Here is a 27,809-nt window from a genome sequence, read left to right as displayed (position 1 = left end):
AAATAACCACCTACTCACTAAAAATAAACCTGTGCTCCTGCTTAAAATGTATAGATATTACTGTTACGCGTGAGCTGTATTTGGGCTGTTCAGGGATTAAATCATAGATACTAAAATGAAGATTATAGGACTTTTTTTTTTTTTTATAGTACAGCTTTATGTTTTCATGCCCATTCCCTGATGGGCTGTCCCAGTCTTCCTCTATAAATTGCTTCACTTGATCCTCCTGTTGGCATCTGCCTCTAAGGACAGCCTACAAGCAAGACAACATGAGGACTGTCGGTTGGAGTATTTTGGTTTTCATGTTAGCCTCACCGGCTTCAGGTAAATAGTGATTTGTTCATTTATTATTTTCGTATATCATGTAAATGATGTATTTATTTATAAAACTGATGGTATGATTTCCCAAAAAATACAGGTCAAGTATCACAGGATTGTTCAGCACCAGATAAATACCCGAACACCAAACTGGAGACGAAATATGCCAGGAGACAGAAATTCAGCCACAGCGAGAAAGTTTACTACAGCTGTGACGACGACTTCACTGCTTTCAGAGGCAGCAGGGTTGTGCAGTGTGTTGATGGACAATGGACCAAACTGACTTTAAAATGCGAAAGTAAGAATTTGACCATTTATTTGTTTTCAAGGGCGGAAAAAAAAAGAGTCGCTTGCGTGTTGTTTCACTCAGCAGCCTGTTTACTGAGATATTCTTAGACCTGTAATTTACTTAGATGGATTTAAAGCAGCGCAGAAGCCCGCTAACACCCCCTACTGGGGAAGGTGTTTAATAGATATACAAGTAAAAAAAATTTATCAAGAAAAAAGTCGTTCATAAAAAGAAGTCAGAATACACACAGGTTCAGTTCAGTTCAGTTCAGTTCATTTTTATTTCAAACATTTCAAACATGTGCCTTCACAATCATTACAAAATATCATTCCATTATTTGTTTGAAAAGGAGTAGGCTGAAGTATTTACTTATTTGTCCCTACCCCCTCAAGTTTTACCTCTCATTCATTTAATTTTTTTTTTGTCTTAAATTAAACAAACAACATATGAAACATATGAAGTAAAACAAAACATAACATACATAAATCAAAAACAAGAAATTAGCAAGCCCCACCACAGTATAGTTTCTTGCATATGAAAAATACAGAATGTGTATATTTGCAGATACACAAGTTATGGAAAAACAACAAACCAAAACAAAACAAAAAAACAAAAAAGAACCGCAACACCATTACCAGCAACATTACCGTCCTGGGTTAACCCCGTTTTCTTCATTCTTATACTTATTTAAAATTAGGTTTTTATATTTTACTTTAAACTGTTTTATGTTTTGACTGTCTTTTATTTCTTCTGTTAGACTGTTCCATAATTTAACTCCTGCAATTGAGATAGACATAGTTCTTAAAGTTGTTCTAGCACTTTGTATTTTTAAATTCCATTTCCCTCTTAAGTTATACCCACCTTCTCTTTCTATGAACAATTTACAGATTTCTTTGGGAAGCAATTTATTTCTTACTTTATACATTATTTGCGCTGTTTTAAGCTTCACCAAGTCTTGGAATTTAATAGCTTGCATTTTGACAAAGAGTGCATTTGTATGGTCCCTGTACCCCACATTATTTATTAATCTAATGGCCCTTTTCTGTATTATAGTTATTGTTTGTGTGTTACTTTTGTATGTGTTTCCCCAGACCTCTACACAGTAGCTCATATATGGCAGTAGTAAAGCACAGTATAAAATGTGCAGTGCTTTCTGATCCAACATATGCTTTGCTTTCCCCAGGACGGCAATGCCCCGTGCCAATTTCCCCCGAACATAAGTAATGTGTGGCTTCCAACAGAGCTTGTGGTCAATGATCACCCCAAGAAATTTTATTTCATTTACTCTTTCTAAATATACATTGTCCACACATATTTCTACTTCGATGTTTTTCTTTTGGTTTCCAAACAACATAAATTTGGTTTGGGAAATTTACTGACAACAACATTTCTTACAGCCTTAAAGGTCGATTCACATTTTTCAAGTCTAAATCAGTTGAATAGAGTCATTTAATTTACTTTGAATAACTTTTTTCCCTTACTAAATAATTAAGAAAAATAAATGTCTAGATGCATGCTAAGTTACCCAGTTAAGGAAACAAAAACTTTGTGAATTAGAAAAAATGTGGGGCATGATCTCTTTGGCTTTCTTTGGTTTGAGAGTCACGTGCCGGTCTAAATAACCATACTGCAAACTAATTTTTAACTAGATTATAAGAGATAGTGTACTAGTAATGTAATTGCCTCTGTTTTACAACCAAACTGATTAATGCAGTTCTGTCTTCATAATCAATGGCCTTTTTAAAAATGGAACAGATTTTAATCATTGCCAAACTACAAGATGCAAGATGGTGCTAACAGAGCAAAAGGAAACTAAAGAAATACGTTTTGTCAGATTATCAACTGAGGGTGAAAATTCTTTGAAGAAAAATGAATGTAACTTACATGATTCATCACTCTGCTCTTTTTGAGTCATTTTCCCCATAAATAGGCTTGTAGTTCACCACATATTTTGGCTTGAAGGATAAACTGTGTTTTACAGTTGATCTCTGCAGCCTCTTTAACCATAAATGATCATTTCATGATTTAAAATTCTTTTATATTGCTGGTATCAAGACCAGTTCTGGGCTTCTTAACCTCAGACAAGCATCAAATGACAAGTCCTCTACAGTATCAGTTTCTTCACATGTTCCAGTTTTTTTTCTAGACCTCCATAAAACATTCCAGCGAAATCAGCCTTGGTTGTGGGCTTTTATATTTCCATCTAGAAATTAAACTGTAATGTGTCATTTACACGCTTACTATCTTGCATTTAACAGAGATATCATGTGGCAATGCTGGTGATCTACCCAATGGAGAGTTCCAGTATGAAGGGAATTCATACATCGGGGAGAAGGTTTTTGCTGTGTGCAATGAGGGGTAAGTTTTACTTTGAAGAACTCCTAAAACATCAGAATAAGACTTTCAAGTGGTGTTTGACTGCATCTCTTATCTACAGATACACTCTGAAAGGGCTGAACTACATGATATGCAAAAGGTCTGGATGGGCTGGTGAATTCCCATCATGTGAAGGTACAGTGATGTGGTACATTGAAGTACTCGAACTAGCTTGTAAATGGAAACCCAATAGTTGTGAAACTGTAAGGGGTGGCTTTAAGTGGTAGTGTTAATGCGTAACTAATCCCTGAATGTTATGTAAATTGGGAGTTTAATCTCTTAACTCAGTTGAAGCAAATTTCCCATGTTTGTTTTGGACAAATTGTTATTTGCACAGAAGTCCACTCAGGTTCAGATCAGGCAGGCTGTTCCTCCCAATCATGCTCCTCCAGGTCTCACTGTCATTCCGTGTGTGAGAATTAAAGACTCCCAGAAGGATAATTGAAGAGCACACTCCAGCCCTCCACCCAGTAAATTCAAGAAGGCTGGGTAGTCTGAACTGTCAATGGGAGCATAAGAACAAACAACAGTCAGAACCCGTTCCCCGACCCGAAGGTCCAAGAAAACAACCCTGTCATCCACCGGCAAAACCCCCAATGTACAGTCCCACTGCCTCAGGGCAAGTCCAGGCACAGTCCTGGAACAATCCAGCTCCTTTCCACGAAACTGTTTCCAGAGCCTGACGTATGTGACGTATGAACCCAAATATATCTAACCGATATCTCTCAACTTCATACAACGCACTTTCCCTGCCAGAGAGGTGACAATCTATGTCCCAATAGCCAGACTCGATAGCAAGGTTCCCCCTGTAGGTGGTGGGTGTACAGGAGCAGGCTAAGTGGAAAGCAGCTCAGGCAGTAGCTAAAGCAAAAATCTCAGGTGTGGGAGGAGTTCAGTGAAACAATTGCTGTTGGTTTCGAAGCAACTCTGGAAAACCTATCATGTGATTCAGCAGGGGAAAGCATTGGAGCTCCCCACTCCCTCTACTCACATGGTGTATAGAGTGAGTGGGGTGTTTTTGACTTCAACTGAGGGCATAGTCGGGCAGTAGAAGGAATACTTAAGATAAGATAATAAGATAAGATAGGACTTTATTAATCCCTCGGGTGGGTTCCTCTGGGAAATTCGACTTCCAAAAAAAGCACAGCAACGACCGAAGTTACAGTTACAGAATTGTTATATATATATATATATATATATACATACACACACACACACACACACACACACACACACACACACACACACACACACATATATATAAATACAGAGACAAATATAAATAAAATATACAAAGGGGATAAATAGAATAAATAGGAATAAAAAATAAAAATACAAGTGAATTGCACATTTCAAGTATTGAGTCTATTGCACTGTTGACTATTTACAAAAAGTATTGCACAAGGTATTGTACAGTGAGGTGAAGAGGCACTACAGCTTAGTTGTTCCCCCCTCCTTTGTCCTCCTGTTTCCCCTCCCTCTCCCCTCCAGAGAGGAGTTAAACAGTTTGATGGCGTGTGGGACAAAGGAGTTTTTAAGTCTGTTAGTTCTTGTCTTGGGGAGAAGCAACCTGTCACTGAACAGACTCTTCTGATTTACTTAGAGGACCTCCTCCCATTGGCATGTCTTCTGTAGAGGAAACAGATTCTGGGTATGATGGGGACAACTTGCCTATCACCAGAGGTGAGGTGACTGAGGCAGTTAAACAACTCCTTGGTGTCCAGGCCCCTGCATTAGATGAGGTTCACCGGAGTTTCTAAATAATCTGGATGTTGTAGGGCTGTCTTGTTTGACATGCCTCAGCATCAACATGTGGAAATCTTGGACGGTGGCCCTGGACTGACCTTGGAGTGGTGGTTCCAATCTTTACGAAACAGGACCGGAGACTGTGTTCCAACTACAGGGGGATCACACCGCTCAGCCTCCCCAGGAATATCAATGCCAGGGAGCTGGAGAGGAGAGTTCATCCATTAGTCAAACCTCAAATGCAGGAGGAAAGAATGTGGTTTTTGTCCTGGTTGTGGAACAGTGGATCTTTATCCTCTCAACAGTATTTAAGGGTGCATGGGAGTTTGTCTAACCAGTGTACTTTTGTGGACTTGGAGAAGCTATTTATTCGCATACCTCACAGTATCCTGTGGGGGATGCTTCAGGAGTATCGGGTGCTGGCCTGCTGCTGAGTTATTCAGTCTGTGTACAACTGTGTACAATTTCTAGGTGGAGCCAGTTGGTGGAAGGCTTTCACTTTGGTGGCCACAGGATCTCCTCTGCTTTTTGCAGATGATGAGGTTCCAGCTAATCTGGATCAGGGAAGAGTTGCTCCCCCAACTGGAGGAGTTTAAGTATCTTGGGTCCTTGTTCACAAGTGAGGGGGAAAAGGAGCAAGAGATTGACAGACTGATTAGGGCGGATAGCAGGGTCAGAATTTTGGTGTAAACTACATCAAAGCACGGATCCAACCTGCCTTGTGACAGCAGTTCAGACTGTAGTTAATGTAATGGTGTGGGAGATATGTTGTTGACACACTTTGGGCCTCTTAGTACTATTTGGGCATTGTTTAAACACCACAGCCTATTGTAGTATTGTTTCTGACCATGTCTATCCCCCTCAAGAAAACTGCTCTTACCATCACAAAGAATATTACCATATGGCCAGAGGGTGCCTCTCAGCAGCTGCAGGACTGTTTTGACAGGACTAACTGGGATATCTTTGAACATCAGGACTTGGAAATGTTCACAGACGGTGTCCTCTGCTATATAAAACACTGCATAGACACTGTTACAGCAGTCAAACGGATCCGGGCTTATCCCAACCAAAAGCCCTGGATGACCCGGGAGGTCAGGCAGCTGCTGAAGGAGAGGAACATTGCGTTCAGGTCTGGCAACAGGGATTACTACACCACAGCCCGATCCAACCTGAAGAGAGGCATCAGAGAGGCAAAGGGGGACTATAGGAGGAGGATCGAGGACCATTTGAAGAGTAATACCAGCCGGCAGGTGTGGCAAGGCATCCAGCACCTAACCAACTATAAGATCAATCTCGGAGCTGCGGACGGTGACCTGGAGCTGGCAGAGGAGCTGAATATCTTCTTTGCCCGCTTTGAGACCAGGGTACCGGAGGTATTGGAGCCACAGCAGCAACACGCCACCCATAGCAGCACCACCCTCACCCTGGAAGAGCACGAGGTGAGGCGCATGCTGCAGGCTGTTAACCCGAGGAAGGCGGCGGGTCCTGATGGTGTGCCAGGTCGAATATTGAGGGATTGTGCAGGACAGCTGGCTGGGATCTTCACCAGGATTTTCAACAAATCCCTCGCACAGGCGACTGTCCCACTCTGCCTGAAGTCCTCCACCATAGTCCCCTTGCCTAAGAAGCCCCACATCACCGGCCTGAATGACTACAGACCGGTGGCACTCACCCCAGTGGTAATGAAATGCTTTGAGAAGCTGGTCCGCAGACACATCACAGCAGCCCTGCCCCGCAGCCTGGATCCACACCAGTTTGCCTACAGAGCAAACCGATCCACGGAAGACGCTGTAGCCACAGCACTCCATGCTGCATTAACTCACCTGGAAGAGCATGGTAGCTATGTGCGGATGCTCTTCGTGGATTACTGCTCAGCTTTTAACACCATCCTTCCACACAAACTGGTGGCCAAGCTACAAGACCTGGGGCTTCCATACAGCACCTGCATGTGGATCAATAGCTTCCTCTCGGGCCGTAGACAGAGAGTCAGAGTTGGCCATCACACATCCTCAGCCCTGAGTCTCAGCACTGGCTCACCCCAGGGCTGTGTGCTCAGTCCACTGCTCTACTCTCTCTACACACACGACTGCACTCCTCGCCACCACAGCAACATCTTTGTGAAATTTGCAGATGACACCACAGTGGTGGGGCTCATTTCCAAGGGAGACGAGTCTACGTACAGAGACGAGGTGGAGCAGCTGACGTCATGGTGTAAGGCCAATAACCTCCTCCTCAACACTTCAAAAACCAAAGAACTCATAATAGACTTCAGAAGGAAAAAGGCAGAGATCCAACCACTATTCATAAATGGGGACTGTGTAGAAAGGGTGGCAAGCTTCCGCTTCCTGGGAGTCAATATAGAGGAGAACCTTTCCTGGAGTGTGAACACCTCCGAGCTGCTGAAAAAGGCCCAACAGAGACTGTACTTCCTGAGAATTCTCAGGAGGAATAACATCACACAGAGACTGCTGGTGTCCTTCTACAGAGCCACCATTGAGAGTGTTCTAACTTACTGCATATGCATCTGGTACACTAGCTGCACAGGGGCTCAGAGGAAAGCACTCCAAGGGATCATTAACACCGCCCAAAAGATCACTGGCTGCCCTCTCCCCACACTGGAAGTTCTACACAATGCCCACTGTTTTAAAAAGGCCCAAAACATCATAAAAGACACCTCACATCCTGGCCACTCCCTGTTCGAACTGTTGCCCTCAGGCAGACGGTACAGGGCAATCAGAGCAAGGACTAATAGACTCAAACACAGCTGTTATCCAACTGCAATAACACATCTGAATACTACAAAAAAATGTCCATCACACCACTCTTGTGTTAATCTATGCACGGTCTGAAGCATGTGTGTGGGAATGTATGTGAATGTTTTACTGTTATATCTTATTAGTATTTTAAGTATTCTATCTATTTTATTTATTGAATTTTATTGTTTTATTTATATTTTGATATTGCTAGGGATGATGCAATGATCGGGGACCATTCTTAATTTCGTTGTTCTCATGACAATGACAATAAAGTTTCTGATTCTGATTCTGATTCTTATGACGACAGTGGTCCATATTCTGTTGGCTTTGGCAATGAGTTCACTGTGATTAAATGGCCTTCATGGTCACCAGATCTCAAACAGAGCTCCTGTGGGATTTTATGGAACAAGAGATTCACATCATGGTTATGTAACTATGGGACACTTATCATGTCAGCATGGACCAAAATCTAAGAAATTTTTTTTTCATTTAACTTATTTAATCTATGAAAAAGAGAATTAGAGCAGTTCTGAAGGCTAATGGTTTCAGCGCAGTACTAGTAAGGTATATCTACTGAAGTGGCCAGTGAGTGTATAGCCAGTTTTTCTAAAATAAGTATTTAGATTTATTAAATTCTAACCTTTGTTCACTTGTACTTAAGACATGAAATAAATTTTTCTTATTTTTACTATCAGAGGGAGGCATCACCTGCCCAACCCCAGAAGTAGCCAACTCTGTGCAGAGAACTGGAGGTGTTTCTGCATACCAGGTGGGAGAGAACCTGACCTTCACCTGCAGTGAGGGTTTCCAGCTGAATGGAGCTCAGCAGACCACATGTGACTCCAGTGGCCAGTGGAAGCCTCAACCTCCTCAATGTGTTCCCATAACTGATGATAAAATTCAACCATCACCTGGTAAAGGGTTCATATTTTTACCTGATACGCCACTTACGCTGCATTAGCACTATGAAAAATGGCCTTCATCTGAGTTTGCTAAAACTAAAGTGATATCTTCCCCTGTGGAAAATGTTTTCAGCAGGTAGCTGTGATGTGCCACCAGCTGTCAGCAACTCCAATGTCCACCTTGCTGACAGGTTCATTACAAAGACATCTTTCTTTTCTGGGCAAAAGGTCTATTACAACTGTGATGTTGGATACGTTGCAGCAGGCGGCAGAAAGTCTCGCCTCTGTATTAATGGGAAATGGACACCACTGAAGCTTAAGTGTGAGCGTAAGTATATTTGATATTTCTTTTTGATCAAGTCTTTTTATAAAACCTAGTTTTTCCACATTTTATCCCATGACCAGGATAGGATTATTGTTGACATAAAAAAATATATTTTAGAATAGCATTTATTAATGTAACACTCTTCAATTAAATTGTAAGTTGCACCCTTGTCCATCAGAGGATTTTAGTGGCCCTTCAGAAATCAGAAATAATTCACTCCATATCTGTTTTCAAATATCCTCCCGGAAACACTAAACAGTGAGTCCTGGACAAACCTCTACCACCTGGAGTTGACTTTTCTTACAGTGGAATGATTTAGATCATATAATATGGATTTTTAAGCCTCTTTGCTTTACTTTTTTTTTCCACGCATTTACATTTTACCATGGTATCACCCCTGTGGGGAGTGCTTAAAACATTGCATTTCTATTGCATACTTAAAAAAAAAAAAACCCTGTAGTCTAGGCTGGGTTACCACTGAGAGTAACCTTGAATTGGACAGGATTACTGCATTATCTCATTTGACTAAGTCTTGAGGCTCAATTGAACTTATCCATGGTGAGATGAATGAATGTGTTATCCAAAACGACAGCACCACATGATGATGATAGTTTGTCTTGCCTCCTCATTACAATAAAAATTCTTGAAATGCAGTACTGTCATGTTAAATTATTTCTGTTCTTTGGCTGTAAAGGAAAGCTTTGTGGCTCAGCTGGAGATATTCAGAGTGGACAGTTTGTATATACTGGAGTAGAATTTGGAGATACCGCTACAGCCGTCTGTGATGAGGGGTAAGAATTTTTAAACCTCCTGCATTCTCAGTGAATGCAACTTTGAAACAAAAGGGGTTTCAGCCTTTTGGAGTTATCAGAACTTCTGCATTTATTACTCGCAAAATGTTTTCTGTACTCGAGTCACAATTGTTATTCTACAATTGTGTAACATAACATACAATCGAGTTACTCACTGTGTCCAATGTAGAAGTGGAATTTTAGAAATCATTTCGAAGATGTGGTCTTTAAATGAACTCTGCGACCCATTTCCTGACATTTAGGTTCATGCTTGTGGGACGTGCAACCAGACACTGCATGAATAACGGCTGGAGCGGACGCAACCCTGTTTGTGAAGGTTAGGTTGCCTATCGCACAAGCACACCACAGCTTTTAGATGTCAGTTGGTTTTCCTGAATCTCAACATCCTAAAATTATTGTATTTCTTGCAGCTGCGGTGTGTGAGGACCCTCCTGAAGTGAGCAACGCAGAAATAACCGGCCTTCAACATGAACCTTACACATACAAGAGTGTTATTCGCTATTCGTGTCGTGCAGGAACTCTTGTTGGAGAAAGGGAGATTTGGTGTACTAAACATGGGACATGGAGTGCACCTGCACCAGAATGCAAAGGTCATATTCTGACAGAGCAGATTGTAGTTTTTATTGTGTTTATGAATAATCATTAAAGTTGAATTCTTTTCTTTTTTTTCCCCCACAGAAATAACATGTCCTTCACCAAATGTGCCTAATGCTTACTGGACAGGAAACCACAATCAGAAGTTTCAGTACAGGGCCACTATATATATTCAGTGTAACATGGGTTATGTCATGAGTGGGCCAGGTACAGTGTACTGTGAACGTGATGGCCGATGGTTACCTGAGCTTCCCAAATGTCAACGCAGACGTAAGTAATCAGTACTTTTTCCTGGTATGAGTAACCTGAAGTACTGTTCCCACACTAAAACTATGATTGCCTTTTTTTCCCCTCCCCAGGTTTTGTCAACCAGTGGGGCTAATTCCCCAGCTCTCAAACCTCAGCGCTATCTGTCAAAACTATTTAACAGCATTCAATGGATGAAAACAGTTAAGCTAACATTGCATTCTTACCAAAATGCAACTTATTTAAAATCAACCTAAGCCATTTGGGATACCTAATAACCTAAAAATGTATTATACATTACTATACAGACATTAAAACATGTTTTAAATGAAGCTGAAGTACAGTTTGTTTATTTTGATACGCGTTTGGGCAAGAACAGGTACAAACTTTTCATTCACATCTGTACATAGGTTGGGTTTTTTTCTTTTTATTCCTTACAGTTGATAATGTTATGTGTATCATCTCTAGACTAAACGGTGAGTGAGCATTTCATGAACAAACAAGCTACAAGAAAACAAGAACACCAATTCCATTCATTTTAAAAAGACAATACAAAATCCAGACATTTCTTTACATGAGCAATAACAATTCAAGTGCAAATATCATTATCAACTCCGATACATCATAGCAAACTCTTATTTTAAAAGGCAACAATTAAAAGGGGGGGGGAGTAAATCAGGTTGCAAAAAGGGAAAAAAGAAACAAGCTGATTTAGGTGGGATGGGTCAGTTTTTGGCAACGTGGGCCAAGTGAGCGCATGGAGAAGTTGCATATTGGATTTTAAGATATAAATCAATGACTGAAGCTGATAATAAAGTGAGGATTTTATAGCTGACGAGTTGTGTTACTTGGCCCAACATCGCATTTGAGTCCAATATGTTCAATTTCTTTGTCCTCCTAAAGTCTGAGTCTTAAAATACATGGGGTGACAGTGCCAACCACTTCACCAAGATGCCACCCCTTTGTTACATTTCACCACACATAATGCATTTTTCTAAAAGTAGTTACATTTTAGAAGTTAAATATCTTCACAATGACTTACATTTAATACAAGGAGTCGCAACAAGAAAACAACCCAAAACACATTTCACAAGTTTTTGTGTCACACTTGGCTTTAACCAAGAATTCATTTTCAATCATTGCACTCTGTATTAAAATAAAGGGAAATGACTGACTGCAAATCTAGAGCCCAAGACAACTACACATGCCTTGTCTTGGGAGGTCTTTGGAAGATCTGTCTTCTTTAGGACAGAATAAAATTTGAGCAGTCTTGGGTGTCTTTGGACTTTGGCGGGTCGGACATGAGGGGCAAAAATTTATTTTGGGGGCCCTGTGTAAGAAAATTGTAATTACAGAATTCAACCCTCGTCTAATTTATTTTCATTATTTACAAGACTAAAAAAAATAATAAAAATAATAAAAACAAATTATAAAACTGGTGGAATATCAATTTCCTGGGTGTAGAAACTATAGTGTATCAGATTCGGAGCTTCCCTTTGTTTTTAAACCTATAGATTATAAATGTGTAGCGTACATCAGAAAGACAATGAGACTGAAGAATTAAAGTGACCTTTTAAAAGAAGCAGCAAACATAATGTCCCTCAAAGACATTTCTTTCTCTCTGAGACATGTTCCACTAAGCATCACATTATCTCATTTCTGTGGCTCCCAACAACTTTTTTCATAATATCCACCACGTTCCTAAAATAGCTAACCACCCTTTTTTTTGTATTTGCTTTAAGTTGGCTTGGAAAAGAGCAACAGAAATAATCTGAAGGTTGGAAAATGCTGGTACAGTCTAAACAGACAGAGAATAACTGTTTTAACAGTAAAACCCTTGGAAACTGCTCTAAGAGCTCAAATATAGTCGGGCTTTGAATGAGCTGGACCGCAGCTGCGACATGAATTTTACAACTGCTCCTCCTCGAGGACAGCACACAGACACTGAAGATGGAACCAGAGTTACACAACACTTGCACAACACTTACAGTCATACTTATTGGTAGGAGTTGAGCTCATTTAAGCAAATACAATAACAAGCTCAGACAGCACGCACAAAACATCACTCCTACTGTCTGAAATAGGCGTTTCTATTGTTTGTTTTCTTTTTTTGTGTGTGTGTGGGGTTTCATTGCACAACACAATAGAAACCAAACCCACTCACAATACTCTATATCCCCACTAAATGTTTGAGCTCAGGAATGCAGACCTGTGCTGAATGGTAACTGACCAAAAAAGAAAAAACAAAACAAAAATGGTGTTGGAAAATTTCTCAGGTCTGCATAGTGTTTATTGTCAAAGCCTACAAAAAAATAAGAGGGTAAACGTAAGAGTATGTCTCGTGTTTTTAAGTCCTGTGAGAGTTGCACGATGTGGCCTATAAGATGGAGGGGGATATCGGGGGGGAGGGTCGCGATCCGGCGTGTCGGCAGCTGTGTGGCTTTTACTTGTATGGTCGCAGAAAAGCAGAGACTTTGCTGCTTATGAGACGGATGAAGGAGCGGGGAAGCAACTCGTTGGACTCCCGAGTGGTGTACTTAAAGTAGTTGTGTGGGTGAGCCAGCACATCAAAGAGAGTCTTTATCAGTTTTTTATCCTGTGAGGAAAAATCAACAGGTATAAAGTCTTTAATGAAACACACTTTAGTTCTCAGTTACTGCCTTAATCACATTTGAAGGTGTTGCTAAATACTGGAAAAAAAATTGCAGCTGTAAGAGAACATTAATCTCGTCAATATTAACGCACCGCCTGACTCACAACAACAGCTTTGTTTATTCTTACGACACCTTTCCTCTTCAATGAATCACCTTCGCAACAATGAATGATGCCAATGATGCATACAGTTAGCAGGAAAAGGAAAAAGAAAAGGGGGCTGGGCTAACCTTGAGGATTTCTTGATGGTTTTCAGAGGCGTAGAGCCTTCCGTCTCGCACTATGTCCTCTACGAGCTGTTCGTAGTCCTCTGAATTCATAAAAACAACAACGCATAATATAATCACTGCTTGCTTTCTCATAGCATGCTGAAAACAGGTCATGCAAAACAAGTTAGGTGGTGAAAAAATAAACACAAACATGGCAAAAAAACTCATTCATACACTGGAAAACTCCCTTTGACTCAACTTAATGTCACCTTTTTGTAAAGGGAAACTACAGTGTAACATTAAAGGTGATTCATAGGCAGGTGTGTGTTTGGTACACACCTAAGCCATCAGGGTGGCAGAGAAACTGATTAATCTGTCAGACAGTCACGTTTTCCAGCCTCTCTGTAACATTCCTTTCCTTTGTACTTTGGACTGTTAGCCATAAAAAATTATATTTTCCTCTATTTTACAACTTTTGGTTTTTCTGAATAATCGATCATTTAAAAGCAGATGACAAATATATAATAGTAACAGTTAATTGCATGTCCACCACAGTTGCACTCTGTTTTTGGTGCAAAATATGTAACATTTTAGTCATGACGGCAGATATGTTTTTTGTGCTGCAAGCGTTATTCTCATTAAAATGACATTAACGCCATAACCGCGTTAAACCGGCAAATCTCCAGTTACGCCGCAAATCTCCGTTGTGCAGCCCCACGCACGGGGCGACCCGCGCTAAATAGCTAACGGAGATTTGCCGCATTAATGCGGTTATGGCGTTAATGTCATTTTAACGAGAATAACGCTGACAGCACTAGTTTCCATGTACAATAATTAGCCAATCATTCAAATTAAATGTTGTCCATCTTTTTGCAAAAAAAAAAAAAAAAGCTAATATGTGTTGTTTTTACACAGCTACACTGACAAAAATAAAAAGACTGTCACCTGCCACGTTTATTAAAAATAATACTATATAAGATTTATTTTATAAAACAACCCTTTAAGGTCAGAAAAATTTTAGACACATAACAGTTCACAATCTAAGCCATCTGGTGAGAAAAGTGATAATGTTTCATACCATCATAAGTAACATAGGGGATCTGAAAGCCTCTGGCGCTGTTAGCCTCATTAGACTTGAAGTTAATCCAGAGACGTCTGGACCGAGCTGTGAAGGCGATGGGCCGCTCATATGTCTGACATGTCTCGTAGGTGGTGATGGACGTAGCTGACCCTTGTATTAAAGAAGAAAAATGACCAGGTTTATAGTGTGATTAAATTACTACATTTCAATGAAAGCTAATGAAAGAGGGCCACTTACAGTTCTTCCTCATAACCAGCACATCTCCACATTCATCCTCTGAAGGCAAGAAAATCTCCGGCACAACAATTAGGATCTTGCGCTTGCTGGGTGGGTTGATGTTCCAAATGCACTCCACATTTGCAGGGTAATTACCAGGATAGTTAGGTGACTCAATATAACCCATAAACTCGCCCATCTCCCCGCCACATTGCCTGTCTAGACGCACACAAACATATCAAATTAAATTCAAGCCCATGTCTGAGAAAAATGAACAACACAAAACAATCATTTTCATACTCACTCTTGCACTGCGAGACACTTGTGGCACCATCAAAATCAGTGGTGGTATTTCCAGGACAGGAGATGCAGTAGTTTTGTTTAAACTCTGTCTGATAGGTCCCCACAGGGCAGCGGATACAGCGGTGTACTGTGGTGTTGTAGTAATGACCTGGAGAACAATCAACTGCAGGGAAAAAGTAAAAATATTAAGCGAAGAAGTTTGGATTTCTTCCCCCCAGCAAAGATAAAAAGTTGACCTTTGACTTCACAGTCGTGGAAGGAGCTGGCCCCTTCCCGCTTGGTGCTGAGACCTCCCCCACAGGGAAAGCACAGGGTCCGTCCCAAATCTGGTTGGTAATTGCCCTGAGGACATGGCAGGCAAGGTTTGAATCCACTGCTGGAGTAGTACCCTGTTGGACACTGGCCTGGATTTGATGTGAACAACACAGGGATCAGGCTTTTTAATGAGTCAGAAATGGATGTTTAACATAGTCCGTGAGACTTTAAACAAGGCTACCTGCACAGGAGGAGATGTTCCGTGCGCCCACAGGCCCATGGCCATCGCTTCCAGGACAGAGGTCACAGGCCAGCTGCCCCTCTTTCTCCTGGAAAGTGCCGGGTGGACACTGGACACAGCGTTCCTGCTCACCGTGGTAGTAAGAGCCTGGCAAACATCTGACTGAGAGAACATCCACAATGGCTTCAGTTAGAGATTAGGACACACTTAGCTATAACTCCTCATTAACTAAATGTGTAACGTGGATGGATAAAATATGCATTTGTTATTTGTATCTGGGATCATTTCTATTAATTCTGGTGGTTAATCTTTGTAACACATGAGGAGAGCAAACCAGAGCAGATGAACACAGTTTGTTTGTTTTTTGTTTTATTGTTATTGGCACCCCAGGTGATAGTGGGTTCCAAAGTAGCTTGCAGGGGCAGAAGCAATTGGCTAAAACAGCTTAACTTGCATGTCCTTTATTACATTTGCTAATTGGATGCAGAGCTGGATTATAGTAGAGCCATCACATGATACTGGATGACACTTAAATCAGCTGATCTCCTAGGGTTGTGGCTGGGTCTGATTGGGTGATGACTGATTAGTTTTATTGTGTAGAGACCTCACCTGAAGACTAGCTAAAGACACACCTTCTATGAAACAATGATGCACAATGTGACATTTCGTAAGGTTATATTCTGACATTTAGGGTGTACTAACACTGGGCACAATTGCTCTGTAATATAACCAACAGTCCAACCAATCTCCGCCTGGGCCCACCTGTTCAAGCAGCCCAGGACAGAGTTAACCAGACTTGACGCTCAGGTATGACCCAGTGCTCCCGTTAGTCAAATTAACTGAACTTTGGAGCTCAGACGTGCTCATGTGTGGTATTTATTGGCTGCTGTGAGTACATCCTAAGTTTCTAAATACATCCTTGCAGCAAAATTAGCTTATCCAAGACTACCATTTCTGCTCTCTGGTCTTACCACATCGGCCACTGTCCCTCTCCCAGCCTGGACCACAGTTTTCCTGAATAGGAGCAGCCTGGGGAAGTTTTTGGGCCACCTCATATTCCAAACCAGCAACTCTGATGAGGAAGCGCTCCTGGTTGATGGACTTCTTCAGAGCCTTGATATAGGTTTTAACCTGCTTCTCCATCCGTTGTCTCAGGCAGCTGAGATTACAACTCCCTGGATTGGAGTCCATAAAAAATGTAAATAAAATTTTAAATAATTATGTCTTAAGCACCAACTAAGTTGATCAAGGTTTTCCTTTGGGATGGAAAAAGAAAAGTCCAACCTGTAGCATCTGTAGGTTTGACCTCAGCTTCCAGCTCTAATGTAATGCGTGTTACTTCTTTGTTGGAGGGGTTGCGAGCACGTCGCCCTTTAGCTTTCTTGGAGGAGTCACATTTAAGGTTGACAAATGTTACAAGGCAGTTGCTGCAGGGCTGCCCTCCTCCTGTGGACACACAATATCATATAATATCTTTAAGGCAGCACCTGCATACATTGCTTGGATCTGTTATAGAGCAGTCAACCTTTAAATATTAAAATAAATAAATAAACAACACATCTGTAAAGGAACATATCCAGTTAAGGACTGACCTTGTCCCAGTGTCCGTCCTCTGTCCTCAGTTCGGCCAGGCAGCTTAGGATGCAGGTGACATTTGGCGTTTTTGATCTTGAAAGAAGCCGTCTGCTTTACTGGAGGGGCCAGAGCCTCTACAGACAAACACAGCCCAGTGGGTAGGAGGACACTGAAACATCACACTGCCATCCCTGCAAAGACAGCTGTCTGTGCTGTTGTGATTGACATGTTGGGTCCTCGAAAACTCTGCGACCATATGAATATTGAGAGTGACAAACCTATGCAGCTCTGACTGCTGTTGGAGTTCAGCCTAGTGGGGGACTTCCCTCTGAGGATGGGGATACCACAACTGACAGAGTAGCTGTTATCAGATTCTGTAAAGGTTCACACAAAAATAAGTCCATAAACTAATCTTTTGGATCTGAGATAATTTGTGACTCGACTCTGAATTGCGGTGACATACCTGCCAGATAGTGAGCCTTAGAAGCACATGTAAGAGAGCAGCTCTCTTTCTTGCCAGTCTTGCTGCAGGTCAGTGTAGCCTTTGGTGCTACAAGCCCAGGAGGACATTTCACAGGCTCTGAGAGAAAACAAAATCTACAATGTATCACATAATGTTAACACCAATAAGCTGGCGTAGAGAGAAAGACTGCACAAGCAGTATGTGGAAAAGGCCCGCTTCGAGTGTATGTCAGTGAATCAACCACTTGGGGGCAGTGCTGCTACATACCAATACAGTCTTTCTTATTCCAGTGCAGCTTGTACCCCGGTGGACAGGTACACTCATAACTCCCCAGTGTGTTGACGCAACCGTATTTACAACCTCCACGATTTATACTGCACTCGTCGATATCTGTGAAGAGAGGTGTTAACATAAGTACAAATGTCCTGTGGACATCTGAACATGCCTGGAGAAGATCAAAAAATATCAAAGGGAAAAGGATTTTTATTGACAAATACGGCAACAGAAATATAAAAACAAAACAAAACAATGTGATTAGTCCAAAACAATCTGGAGTCAATTCTGCTGATTTACATGAAAGACAAGCAGGCCTCTTATAAAACAGCACAGCTATGAATGACGAGTTCCTGTAAGCTCAGTTCCATTCATCCTCACACTCTGGAAAGATTAATGCGTTTGCGTGTAAACAGAAGTGATTTCTCGTTTTGATGTCACCCACATTCAATTTCATGGTCAAAATTTCTCTGCTCTTCAAGGAGAAAGACTTGTGGCAAGCAGTAAATTATAATCAACTTTTCAAACACATGCTGAGCTAAAACCACTAACAGCATCCGGGATCCAGATGCAGTCTGGCTGCCGTCGATGCCAGACAGAAAATTAGTTTAGTGAGTGGAGCTGAGGATTCGGCAGGCTACGGACAAGTGGCACTGGGAAAGAAACGGAGATAATGGCAGTGATTGATGATCTTGCTTGCTGATATGAAATGCTCTTTCTTGTCTCATTCAATTATTCACTCTGAATACAAACAGTCTGCGTGCCACTGCACTCCCCGAAGAAGATGACTTCATCAGTAGCGCTCTGCTGTTCTGAAGCCAGAACTGCTTGAAAATGTTGTGAGGGATGTGCTGCTTATCCTCTGCATCAAAGCACTTCATTTAAAGGACAAAGAGCTCTAATGAAAATCTGATGGAAGCAGAGCTCATCTGCCAGCAACTGTTGTTTTGACTTCTTTGTTCTTCCCAAATCTGAAATGTGACCAAATAGACTTATTCTAACATTTCTCCAGATCGCTTTAATCTTTTTTTTTTTGCTTTGCATGCTCTAACAGAGCCGATGTAGAGACGAGCCAAGAAAGGAAAGGGCAGAACAAAAAGACGATCTGACATTTAGACTCTGCAACTGCTTTGTATCATGTAGCAGAAATTTAGGGTTCATAAAAATGTCAAAATCTTTTAACTGTAATCAGTTTTGTGAGCTTAATCGCCAACTGGCCCATGTTGCTTTTAAGAAGAATTTTTCCCCAAGCGCAATCTGGGCAGTGTTTTCTGCATTGGACAAATATTTATAAATCACCAACCCCCTCCTTTTATTTTCTTTAAAACAAAAAAAGAAGAAGAAGAAAGTTCCACTTTAATTTGTCCTTTTTTTGTGGTTTGGCGAGCAGCCATGCAACGGATAAATCCAAATACTGGAGTCGAGGGGTGATCATATGTCAACTCAGAGCAATTTTTAGATTTACTTTTACATTAAAATTGATTTTAGTTTAGGTTACAGTTAGTTTTGGACATTAAGAGTTTTGTTTCATAGTATTTTTTTTTTTCATCATTTGTAACAAAGGAAAAACAGCAAAACCCCCACATTTTTTAAGATTGTAAGCACTACAAATATTTCAGCTACATCCTATAAACATGACACCAAAGTGAAAATATGCAATTTCAAAAATAACAAAAAATAGGACTAATTGTTTAAAAAAAAAAATGTAAATGTTAAAATTGAAGACATATTTATTGTGCAGTACATACCTCTCACTTTGCAGCTGCATGAATATAATATGAGTAATTTGCACGATTTTTTAATGACCATTTGGTGATTCCAGAGTTGTCCTTGGAATAAAAAGGCACTTACGGTGCATGATCCTACATTACATCAGCAACACTGTTTGTATTGTGTGATAAAATTTGTTCCTTTCTTTATAGCTTAAAAAAAAAAAACATTCTGTAGCTTAGATGAGTATCTTATTGTAAGCAACAGAAACTACGAGAGGCATTTTATTCTGCATTATGCAACAATCAACCCTCAAAGCTACAATAAAGGAATTTGTATTCATGTAGCACATTCAGGATGAGTAATGATTTATTTTTTAAAGAGCAAATTTCACCGCTTCGAAAGTGTGACTACCTTTTGAGCTTTAACCTGTTCAATCAATCATTTTTCCTGACACAGCAACATTCGGCCATAATCGAATGAATTTAAGTGGAATTTAACTGGAATCCAGCCTTCAACAGGCAGGTTATTGTAACCAACAAGATTACAGTTTGCAAGGAATTTGTGAATTGAATGATCGTTTTTTTCTGTTCGCATTATTTATATACTAGGATTGCATTCATTACATGTATTGATGTCAACCCTTTGTATTATGTGTCCCACATTTTCTTTCCAAGATTGAAAGCATTTGGAATTTTACATTTACTCCCTCAAATGTTTTTTCAGGTCAGATTAAACCACCCAAAGAGTACATGGAAGTTTATAAAACTTCAACAAAAACAAATATTTGCAGGGTATTTAGTGTCCAAGTAATATATTTCATATATTTCAAATACAATTCATAAGGTTAACATACGTACAGAGCACCATAAATGCTTAGTTTATGACTCTTTTGCCTAATATTGATCTGCATATGGTAAACAACCTGCTTTTTGGAGGTTTGCAAAAGAAAAACTGGTTTAGAGAGAAGCTGACTAGTAAAAGAGGGTAAACTGGCTTGGTTTAGAGGGGTGGATGAACTAAGGGGCTAAACCAAGTTCTAGTACAAGATTGTTTTAAACTTCTAATTATTGAAAGCTGCTCTATTACAGCCCAGGAATACAATTAAGGAGCTAGAAATAAGCCTAATAAGCCCCCTTTAAGTATTTAGGTATCAACTGGAACCCTTTTTGATGTTTAGAGATCTTTTTCATAGATCTATGTACAAACATGTTTTTCGTAGGATAAAAATGCCTTTCTGCCACGGTAAATGCTGACTGGATCAAATTAGGTAAATTCAAAAATACTTTAAAAGTATTTAGTCACGAGCAGTTTGAGTCTATTTTTTAAAGCAGATAAGCAAAATGAGCAGATTGTTTTGCTAGCCGAGAGGGAGAATGGCTGGATATACTCTCACTTGGGAGGAATGTTGACATGCCTCGGCACAATGCTTAACAGCAGGTCACTGACCTAATTGGGTTTGTTTAGGGTGAGTCTATTGTTTAACACCAGATTTCTGAATTGTTTGGCAGCCATAATGTCCGCTGATAAACCACAGAGGGGATAACATAACCTCATACTGTTGTGGCTGGGGACGAAGAAAGTACAGCAGCGATCACCATAAATCTCTGGGGTTATCTAACAGTTCCGACAGCGGTGGTGGTAAAAAGAGGGGGGGGGGGGGGGGGGGGGGGGGGGAAGAAAGAGGGGAAATCATTCATCACTTGCGCTCTATACAATGGTATAGAGAGTCATTTACGCCTGACCATCTTCTTTCCTTTTAGCAGCTCAGTGCAGCCTGATCACAGTCCATCATGTGAGTAAAAGCCTTACAAATCCAATCCTGGCACATTTATTCCCTGAGCTGACAGCTAATACAGCTACCCATGTGTGGAATGGATCCCGTGAACCTATTAAACTCTTCTGAAATACAGCAGACTATGTAATTCCAGAATTACATACAGTGGGTGGATAAAAATAAAAGTAACCCCTTACAATGTATTGCAACCCAGCAGCACTGCCACCACATCTCTGACTCCATTGAAAGTAAGCATTAAAAAAAAACAAAGAAAGAGTAGGTGGTTCACAAAAAATGTAAAACTGTTACTCCTATGCAGTTTTTGACTAACTGCACCTCCTGATCACAAACATCTACAAGTTACCACTCTCTAGTCTCAGTATAGTCAATTCTGTTGCAACATTCCCGATCAGTCGACCTGTCAAACTACAGACAAAAACACATAACGAGTCACTTCAAAGCTATGTATTTCAAGTGCATATGCCGTCTCTCTATGTCTCTCCCAAAACTACTGTGAGGCCCCGAGGTGCAGGAGACAGCAGCAGATTCTAACTGGTGATACACGCTCCATCAAAGGATCGCGGCAACACCCTGATGTGCTCTGGCGGGCCTCTTGGCAGATCTGACGTGCCCTCACACACCTCCTTCTGACACCAAAGGCCGTTTCTCCTATCTGTTCTACACCAGAGTACAGTAACTACCTGCCCATTTTTGATGGACATACTCCACCTTGAAGAACCATAACCTCCATGATATTATTTCATGTTTTAGTACATTAAGTACAGCACAAATTGTCTGCACTTTATATGACTGCCAAGTGTAGCGTAAGTTCTTAGATTGAGTTCTTGCCTTCCAGGCAGCCACCTGTTTCAGCTCATTTCAGTCCATTTTAAAATCGACTTGTAGAGGTCTAAACCTGGCTTGTGAAAGGTAATCCATCAGAGTGAGCATTTAAATACACTTCAGTTTTACCCAAGAATGCAGCTGCATGTAGGGACGTTTTTTTGTTTTTCTATTTTTTAAGGATGTTGTCTCCAGATTAATGAGCTTAGCTTGTGTAAACACCAACAGTAACTATACATTGACACTTAAAAAAAAGTTTAGTTTGTGCCTTAAAAGAAAAGAAAAGAAAAGATGTCCCACAGCAGTCTAAGCCTATAGCAGCATAGCTAAGGGATGGTTCAGGGTCACCTGATGTAGCCCAAACTACAAACTTTATCTAAAAGGAAAGTTATGAGTCTAAACTTAAAACTGGAGGGACTGTCTGTCGAATCCAAACTGGAGCTGTTTCTACAGTAGAGAGGCCTAATATCTGAAGGCTCTACCACCCATTCTACTTTCAAACACTCTAGAAACCACAAATAAGCCTTCAGTCTTTGAACAAAGACATCTGAGGTCTTCAAGATATGAGAGGGCATGATCATTCAAGACTTTGTATGCGAGGAGATGAATTTTAAATTCAATTCTGTTTTTACCAAGGAGATGATCTCTTTCCAGTCCTGATGATCTGACAACCTGATAATAATAAATCATAAGAGTCCAGCCTAGAAAGTGGTCAGAATACAATATGGTTTAAAGGCATTTGTTCAAGTAATGGACAAACGTAGCTGATGGTAGCATGAGAGGAAAAGCAAAATGAAATCCAAAGTCATTATAATTCATCCTAAGGGGGATATAAATATAATGCACAAAACGATTTTGAAACATTTCATTCAGACCCACAAACTGTGACATTACTTGGAAAGTCAGAGGATCACAAAGGTTGTTAGGATGCATCATCAGGGGACAATGGGTGTCTGTAAAAATGTCTTGCCAGCTCTTCTAAAAGCTGCGCAGACATTTCAGTCACTGTAATGCCTATGGCTAAACTTCCTGCAAGTCTTATAACAGTTACTGCAGAAATAAAACACTTTGTAAATTAGTCATGTAAAATCTATAAAATCTCTCAGCAGTGCTTTATTAAAGCTGTCAGTAGGCATGTTAAAATTAATAACATTTTTAGTATTTCTAGTGTTTTTTTTCCCTGCCAAACATAAGAGCAGTAAATGAAAGGTTAGCACAGAAGTGCTGGCTCTAGAGGAAGAGTGACAGACAGGAGATTTACACCCGGAGACAAGGCAAAGAAGAAACAGACATGCTGGCTCACCTCCACAGTGTGCCAGTCCGTAAAGGACGTAGCCCTTATGACAAAGACATTGGAAACTTCCGGCAGAGTTGACACAAAAGTGGTCACAGGCACGGTCAAAAGAGCATTCGTCAATATCTGTGTAGATAGAAAGACATGCTGTTATAAACTTTTCAAACAGTTCAACAAATTACACACAAAAAGCCTCCAATAATAATGGGATCTGTCCTCGTTTCATCTTCTGTATTGTATTTCTTGGTTGTCAAGAATTGCAATGGGTCAGAAAATATGTCACAAAAAAAAGTATTTTCCAAGAAAGGCGTCTTCTGTTTGGTGCATGGTATAGCGCTTGACCTCCTGCAGTTTTCCATTTCGATGCACTGAAATGAAATTGTCCAAGTTGTTTTGAAATAACAAGTGGCCACAGCAGGAGACAAAAGAAAGCCCACTCTTTACCTGATAATAGGAGCCTTTGGGTTGGTTTTTCCACGCTAACGTTGGACCTTGGGAACACTTTCCTTCTCTTTCATCTTAAGCATGCTAAATGAGCCAGAGTCGGTACAAGTCCTAGAATTTGACTTGTCAGTCTGTTACTTGGACAACACGTAAATGTGCGTTTAAACATCCACATTTTTTGCTATAGCACGTAGATATACATGTCACAGTACGAGTGCAGATAAGAAGACGTGGATTTTCAGTTTCTCTGGTTTTCTCACCTTGTCAGCTTCACTTGCAAATCTACATCAAATCAGCTCCTTCCTGCCTGTCTCTGTCTCTCTTACACATGGATCCTGATAAGTTGCTTAAATGTCATGGGCTCAAAGACCATAAGGACAGACACATGAAGCTACAGGAGACTGATGACATTTGGTTTTATTGTGATCAAGGCTCCCCTTAATGTCAGTAATGATCTCTGTCAAGCCCAGACAGCAAATGCTGGTGGAAAATGGGGATGTGCTACAACTTTGCTGGATCAACTTGGCAAATAAAACAAAGGTTTCTCAGGACTTTCCCAGGAATATCATGCTTTCATCAGCTACATCTGAACCTCCTCTGGGTTATGAGGAAGCACACGCTGCCATTAAACGGAGGTCACAGGTATTTCACAGCAATTAAGTATGTTTGGTTAAATGATATGCTGGCTTAAAGAACGCAGGAAGACAGACTGATAAATATCTGCTCAAATCTTGCATGCTTTTTGAAAAAATAAAAATAAAACATTGACATTTGCGCACTGGGCATAATCCAAACTAGACAGATAAACCATATGAGGATCACTGAGGTTAATATTTGGCAGGCATGTTGTAAGAGCAACCAAAAGATAAAAATGTTCTGAGATTAATAGCTTATTAAGATATCAGTTTACAAAGCTGTACACAAGCTTTGAAGGAAACGTACAAGCTGATGTTTTAAAGCTGGAAAAACACCAAAATGTATAATTGGTGCAGCTTATCTTTTACAAAATAAATCTTCTAGAACATAATTTTTTTTTACCACAAACCAAGTATTAAAAAAAAAAAATGACAACAAGCTCATACAGTTCTTGCCATTTGTCTCCTGCGGAGGCCTCTGGAGATTCATAAAAGCAATGATAGATGAGTGAAGCGTGGGTTGGCACACGCTGGAAGAGGCATTGCAAAAGTGATTGTTTTTGGAGTGTTAAGGATAAACTCGACTCAAGCGCACTTTTAAATAAAAAGTCTAAAACCCTCTAGGAGTTAGGCGTGGTGACTGAGTTTATCCTTAAAATATGCTGCAACCAGTGACGCCAGAAGTCAATCTGCAACTTATCATTACACCGTTTTGTGTGATATCATGCTACAGAGCATAAGTGTTAAGACATCTGGGACTCCCACAACCCTTATTTACAAGACAGTTAAGGTGAAGTATGCAGTGGGAGTGCAAAGACGACATCATGAGGTGATGTACGTGCAGGGGGATAGCAGTCACACTGAATGCAGATGAGAATCGCAACTCAGAGCTCCTGTCACTAACTTCCTTTATGCAGTCTCACATCACTTTAACCTTGAACCTTACTCAAAATAAAACGGCAAATGAGATCGACTGCAATGAAAACACTGGCAACTATTGTTTATCCAGGACAGATAAGGCCTCCATCACTGATGTTCCCTCTGGAGAAAACACAAGGTCTGATGAACATCTGAGTGCCCTCATGTGGATCACGAGTGAGAAGAGGAGGAGGAGGAGATTCTGGAGGGTGTTGTGGGTGGTGGAATGCTGACAGGGGCTCAGCAGACATGCCCCATCCTGACTTAGGGACCATGGTCCACTGAAAGCAGGGAAACACCACGACTGTTTAAACCAAGATAAACCAAGAGTTCAGTTTACACATCTCAACACCTCACGGTGACTGCAAATGTCTAAGAGTAACTGATACCAGAGAACACAGTGACACGCAACGAAGCACCAGCAACTATTAGCAAAACCAGGAGAAGGATGGCTGTAAATTTACTGCAGGTGCACCTAATCTTCTTAGTCTTTCACTTCAGGATTTATACTCTATATGCACTTTAGTGAGCTCGATGATAGGATTACTCCTGGCTGTTTAGTCAAAGTAATACCTGTTAGACCCCAAGCTATGTCCAAAAAATTTAGAGACCTACTCCACATCTCGCACACAAAGGTGATGAAAACAGCACAACGTCTTCTACAGAGCTAGAGAAGTCATATTAACCTTTACAACTGACAATATGAACCTTATGACCCTTGTAAATGCATTACTGCATTATGGGAAATGTAGGATGGATTTTTTTTTTGCTTTTGGAGCACACCCCACATGAAAGACTAAAATTACAGATCTGTGGACCTCAGCTGTTTTGATTTTAATCACTCTTTTTTTCCCAAAATAGGTCTCTTGCGAGACAAACAAGAGTCTGGAAGTAATACTAAATAAGCAGTATGCCCCTTTAACCACACATCTACATTCCAACATGAAGGGTAAAAAAAAAAAAACTAAGACAAGCACAAAGGAGCTACATGAACAAAAGGGCAAATAAAGAAGATCAACTTTAACCTTTACTAAGAGGCACTCAGCTTTTATTTTGCCCCGATCCCCTTCCAAAAATGAGAAAACACGATAGGAATGACAAGACGAGTAGCAGGCAAGTGACTCAATAGTGTGGAGTATGCAAGCATGGCAATACCTCACTCAACAGCAGGCGAGCTTTATCACAGCCCTTCTCACCAGACAAAACACACAGCGCTAAACAAGAACAACCCTGTTCCAAAGTTGACTCCCTGGCCCAAAACAGCACACGGCTGAGTAGGTTAAGGCATGGTGCCACATAAAACAAGCTGTGATTTACATTCCGACATGCACAGACCGCATTTTCTCAGTTATCTGTGTTATTCTGGCAAAATAAACTTTGCATTGTTTGGCGACAAATAATGAAAGAAAGGCATCCACCGAAAATAGATTTAAAGAGAGAAGAGAGTGGCTGCAAAGAACGGCGACAGAGAGTACGTTTTCATCAAACGCACACGATGCTTGTGTACCGTGTTAGAGTGGTGTGATTCAGTGCAGCAATTCTGAACCAATTGCATGACGTTGATGTGTACCAGGCTGAATATTGATTGACCACATCAATAAATACAAAGAAAGGAAAAATAGCATGTCATCTGTTTTTCACTTGGAGAGAGGCTGGATTTGGCTCCATTGTTGCAAGCTGTCTGTCTTTTTTCAGCGTATTTTTCTGTGGTGGCTTTATTCATCCAAGAACCAGAGATTTAAGAGTTGGAGCCCCTAATTTCCTACACCTGTGTTCAGCCATTGCAAATTCTTATTTGTTCTGTACTAGTTCTCCCAGGTCCTGCTGAGCAGCAGCTACCACTAAATATAAGGGACAAACATGCCAGAGAGGCCTGGTTTGGCTTCTCTGAAGGACAGAAATCTCCGAGCGCATATTTTTGTGGCATCGGGAGGCAACTGCTCTTTGTCGTAGTTGTCATTTAATGCAAAAAATCTCAGTCTATGAGACAAAGAGTGTTTAGCAGAAGCTTTGGAGTAGGAGTAAGTAGAGACAGTTTGTTTATTTAAGTGGCAAATGGCAACGAAACGGGCTACGTACCTTGGCAAGTTCTCTCATTGGTTAGCAGCTTGTAGCCTTTCTTGCAGCTGCACTCAAAGCTACCCACTGTGTTTCGACACACATGATCACACCCCCCATTGTTCAGACGGCACTCGTCAATGTCTGTGAACAGAAAACCATAACGAGGAGCGGATACATCAAATCACTCATCGCAGCTGCAAATGAGAGAGCGCTGAACTTAAACCTACAGCATGCAATTTTTTTGTCACTTGGAAGTAGGAAAAACCTGAAGATGCGTTAGCACAGAGTGGCCTATTTACACACTCAGCAGACAAATAGAAACATCATCATTTATCAGTTTTCTGGGCTTATAAGAAAATACACACACACACGAACGGCTTTAAAAAAGTTCTTAAATCTGAATAGTATGTTGGAGATGTATGTAAATGAGGCAGCTTGGACTAACAGTGCAAAACAGGACAGTCATTTCTGTGGAAATAAGCTTCAGGGGTTTCC

General features: G+C 40.7%; 2 protein-coding genes across 3 annotated transcripts in view; one reads left to right on the top strand and one right to left on the bottom strand.

The window, feature by feature from the left end:
• The first annotated feature begins 269 nt into the window (after positions 1-269).
• On the top strand, positions 270-10,500 carry LOC146610951 (membrane cofactor protein-like). The gene is made up of 11 exons (XM_085344436.1): positions 270-324; positions 419-616; positions 2,866-2,965; positions 3,045-3,118; positions 8,181-8,399; positions 8,521-8,715; positions 9,407-9,503; positions 9,767-9,840; positions 9,935-10,114; positions 10,203-10,388; positions 10,478-10,500. Exons 1-11 carry the CDS (start codon positions 270-272, stop codon positions 10,498-10,500), a joined length of 1,401 nt encoding a protein of 466 aa, XP_085200562.1.
• A 429-nt stretch (positions 10,501-10,929) lies between these two features.
• Positions 10,930-27,809, bottom strand: part of scube3 (signal peptide, CUB domain, EGF-like 3) — a 75,067-nt gene continuing 58,187 nt past the window's right edge. For both annotated transcript variants that reach the window (XM_085345633.1, XM_085345634.1), the window contains 15 exons: positions 27,333-27,455; positions 23,266-23,382; positions 17,627-17,749; positions 17,360-17,476; positions 17,175-17,270; positions 16,914-17,030; positions 16,606-16,767; positions 16,293-16,496; positions 15,322-15,483; positions 15,062-15,229; positions 14,827-14,988; positions 14,544-14,741; positions 14,304-14,456; positions 13,247-13,326; positions 10,930-12,960 (listed from right to left, as the gene is read on the bottom strand). In XM_085345633.1, the coding sequence (XP_085201759.1) occupies positions 12,808-12,960; positions 13,247-13,326; positions 14,304-14,456; positions 14,544-14,741; positions 14,827-14,988; positions 15,062-15,229; positions 15,322-15,483; positions 16,293-16,496; positions 16,606-16,767; positions 16,914-17,030; positions 17,175-17,270; positions 17,360-17,476; positions 17,627-17,749; positions 23,266-23,382; positions 27,333-27,455 (2,135 nt within the window). In that variant the 3' untranslated portion in view covers positions 10,930-12,807. The remainder of the gene's footprint in view (positions 12,961-13,246; positions 13,327-14,303; positions 14,457-14,543; positions 14,742-14,826; positions 14,989-15,061; positions 15,230-15,321; positions 15,484-16,292; positions 16,497-16,605; positions 16,768-16,913; positions 17,031-17,174; positions 17,271-17,359; positions 17,477-17,626; positions 17,750-23,265; positions 23,383-27,332; positions 27,456-27,809) is intronic.

Source organism: Diplotaxodon limnothrissa, linkage group LG20 (genome assembly GCF_057381915.1).
Source record: "Diplotaxodon limnothrissa isolate DT_005_m linkage group LG20, D_limnothrissa_male_GT1.1, whole genome shotgun sequence".
Taxonomy (NCBI): domain Eukaryota; kingdom Metazoa; phylum Chordata; class Actinopteri; order Cichliformes; family Cichlidae; genus Diplotaxodon; species Diplotaxodon limnothrissa.
The sequence above is the reverse complement of the archived record's forward strand: the minus strand, read 5'-3'. Positions and strand labels throughout refer to the sequence as shown.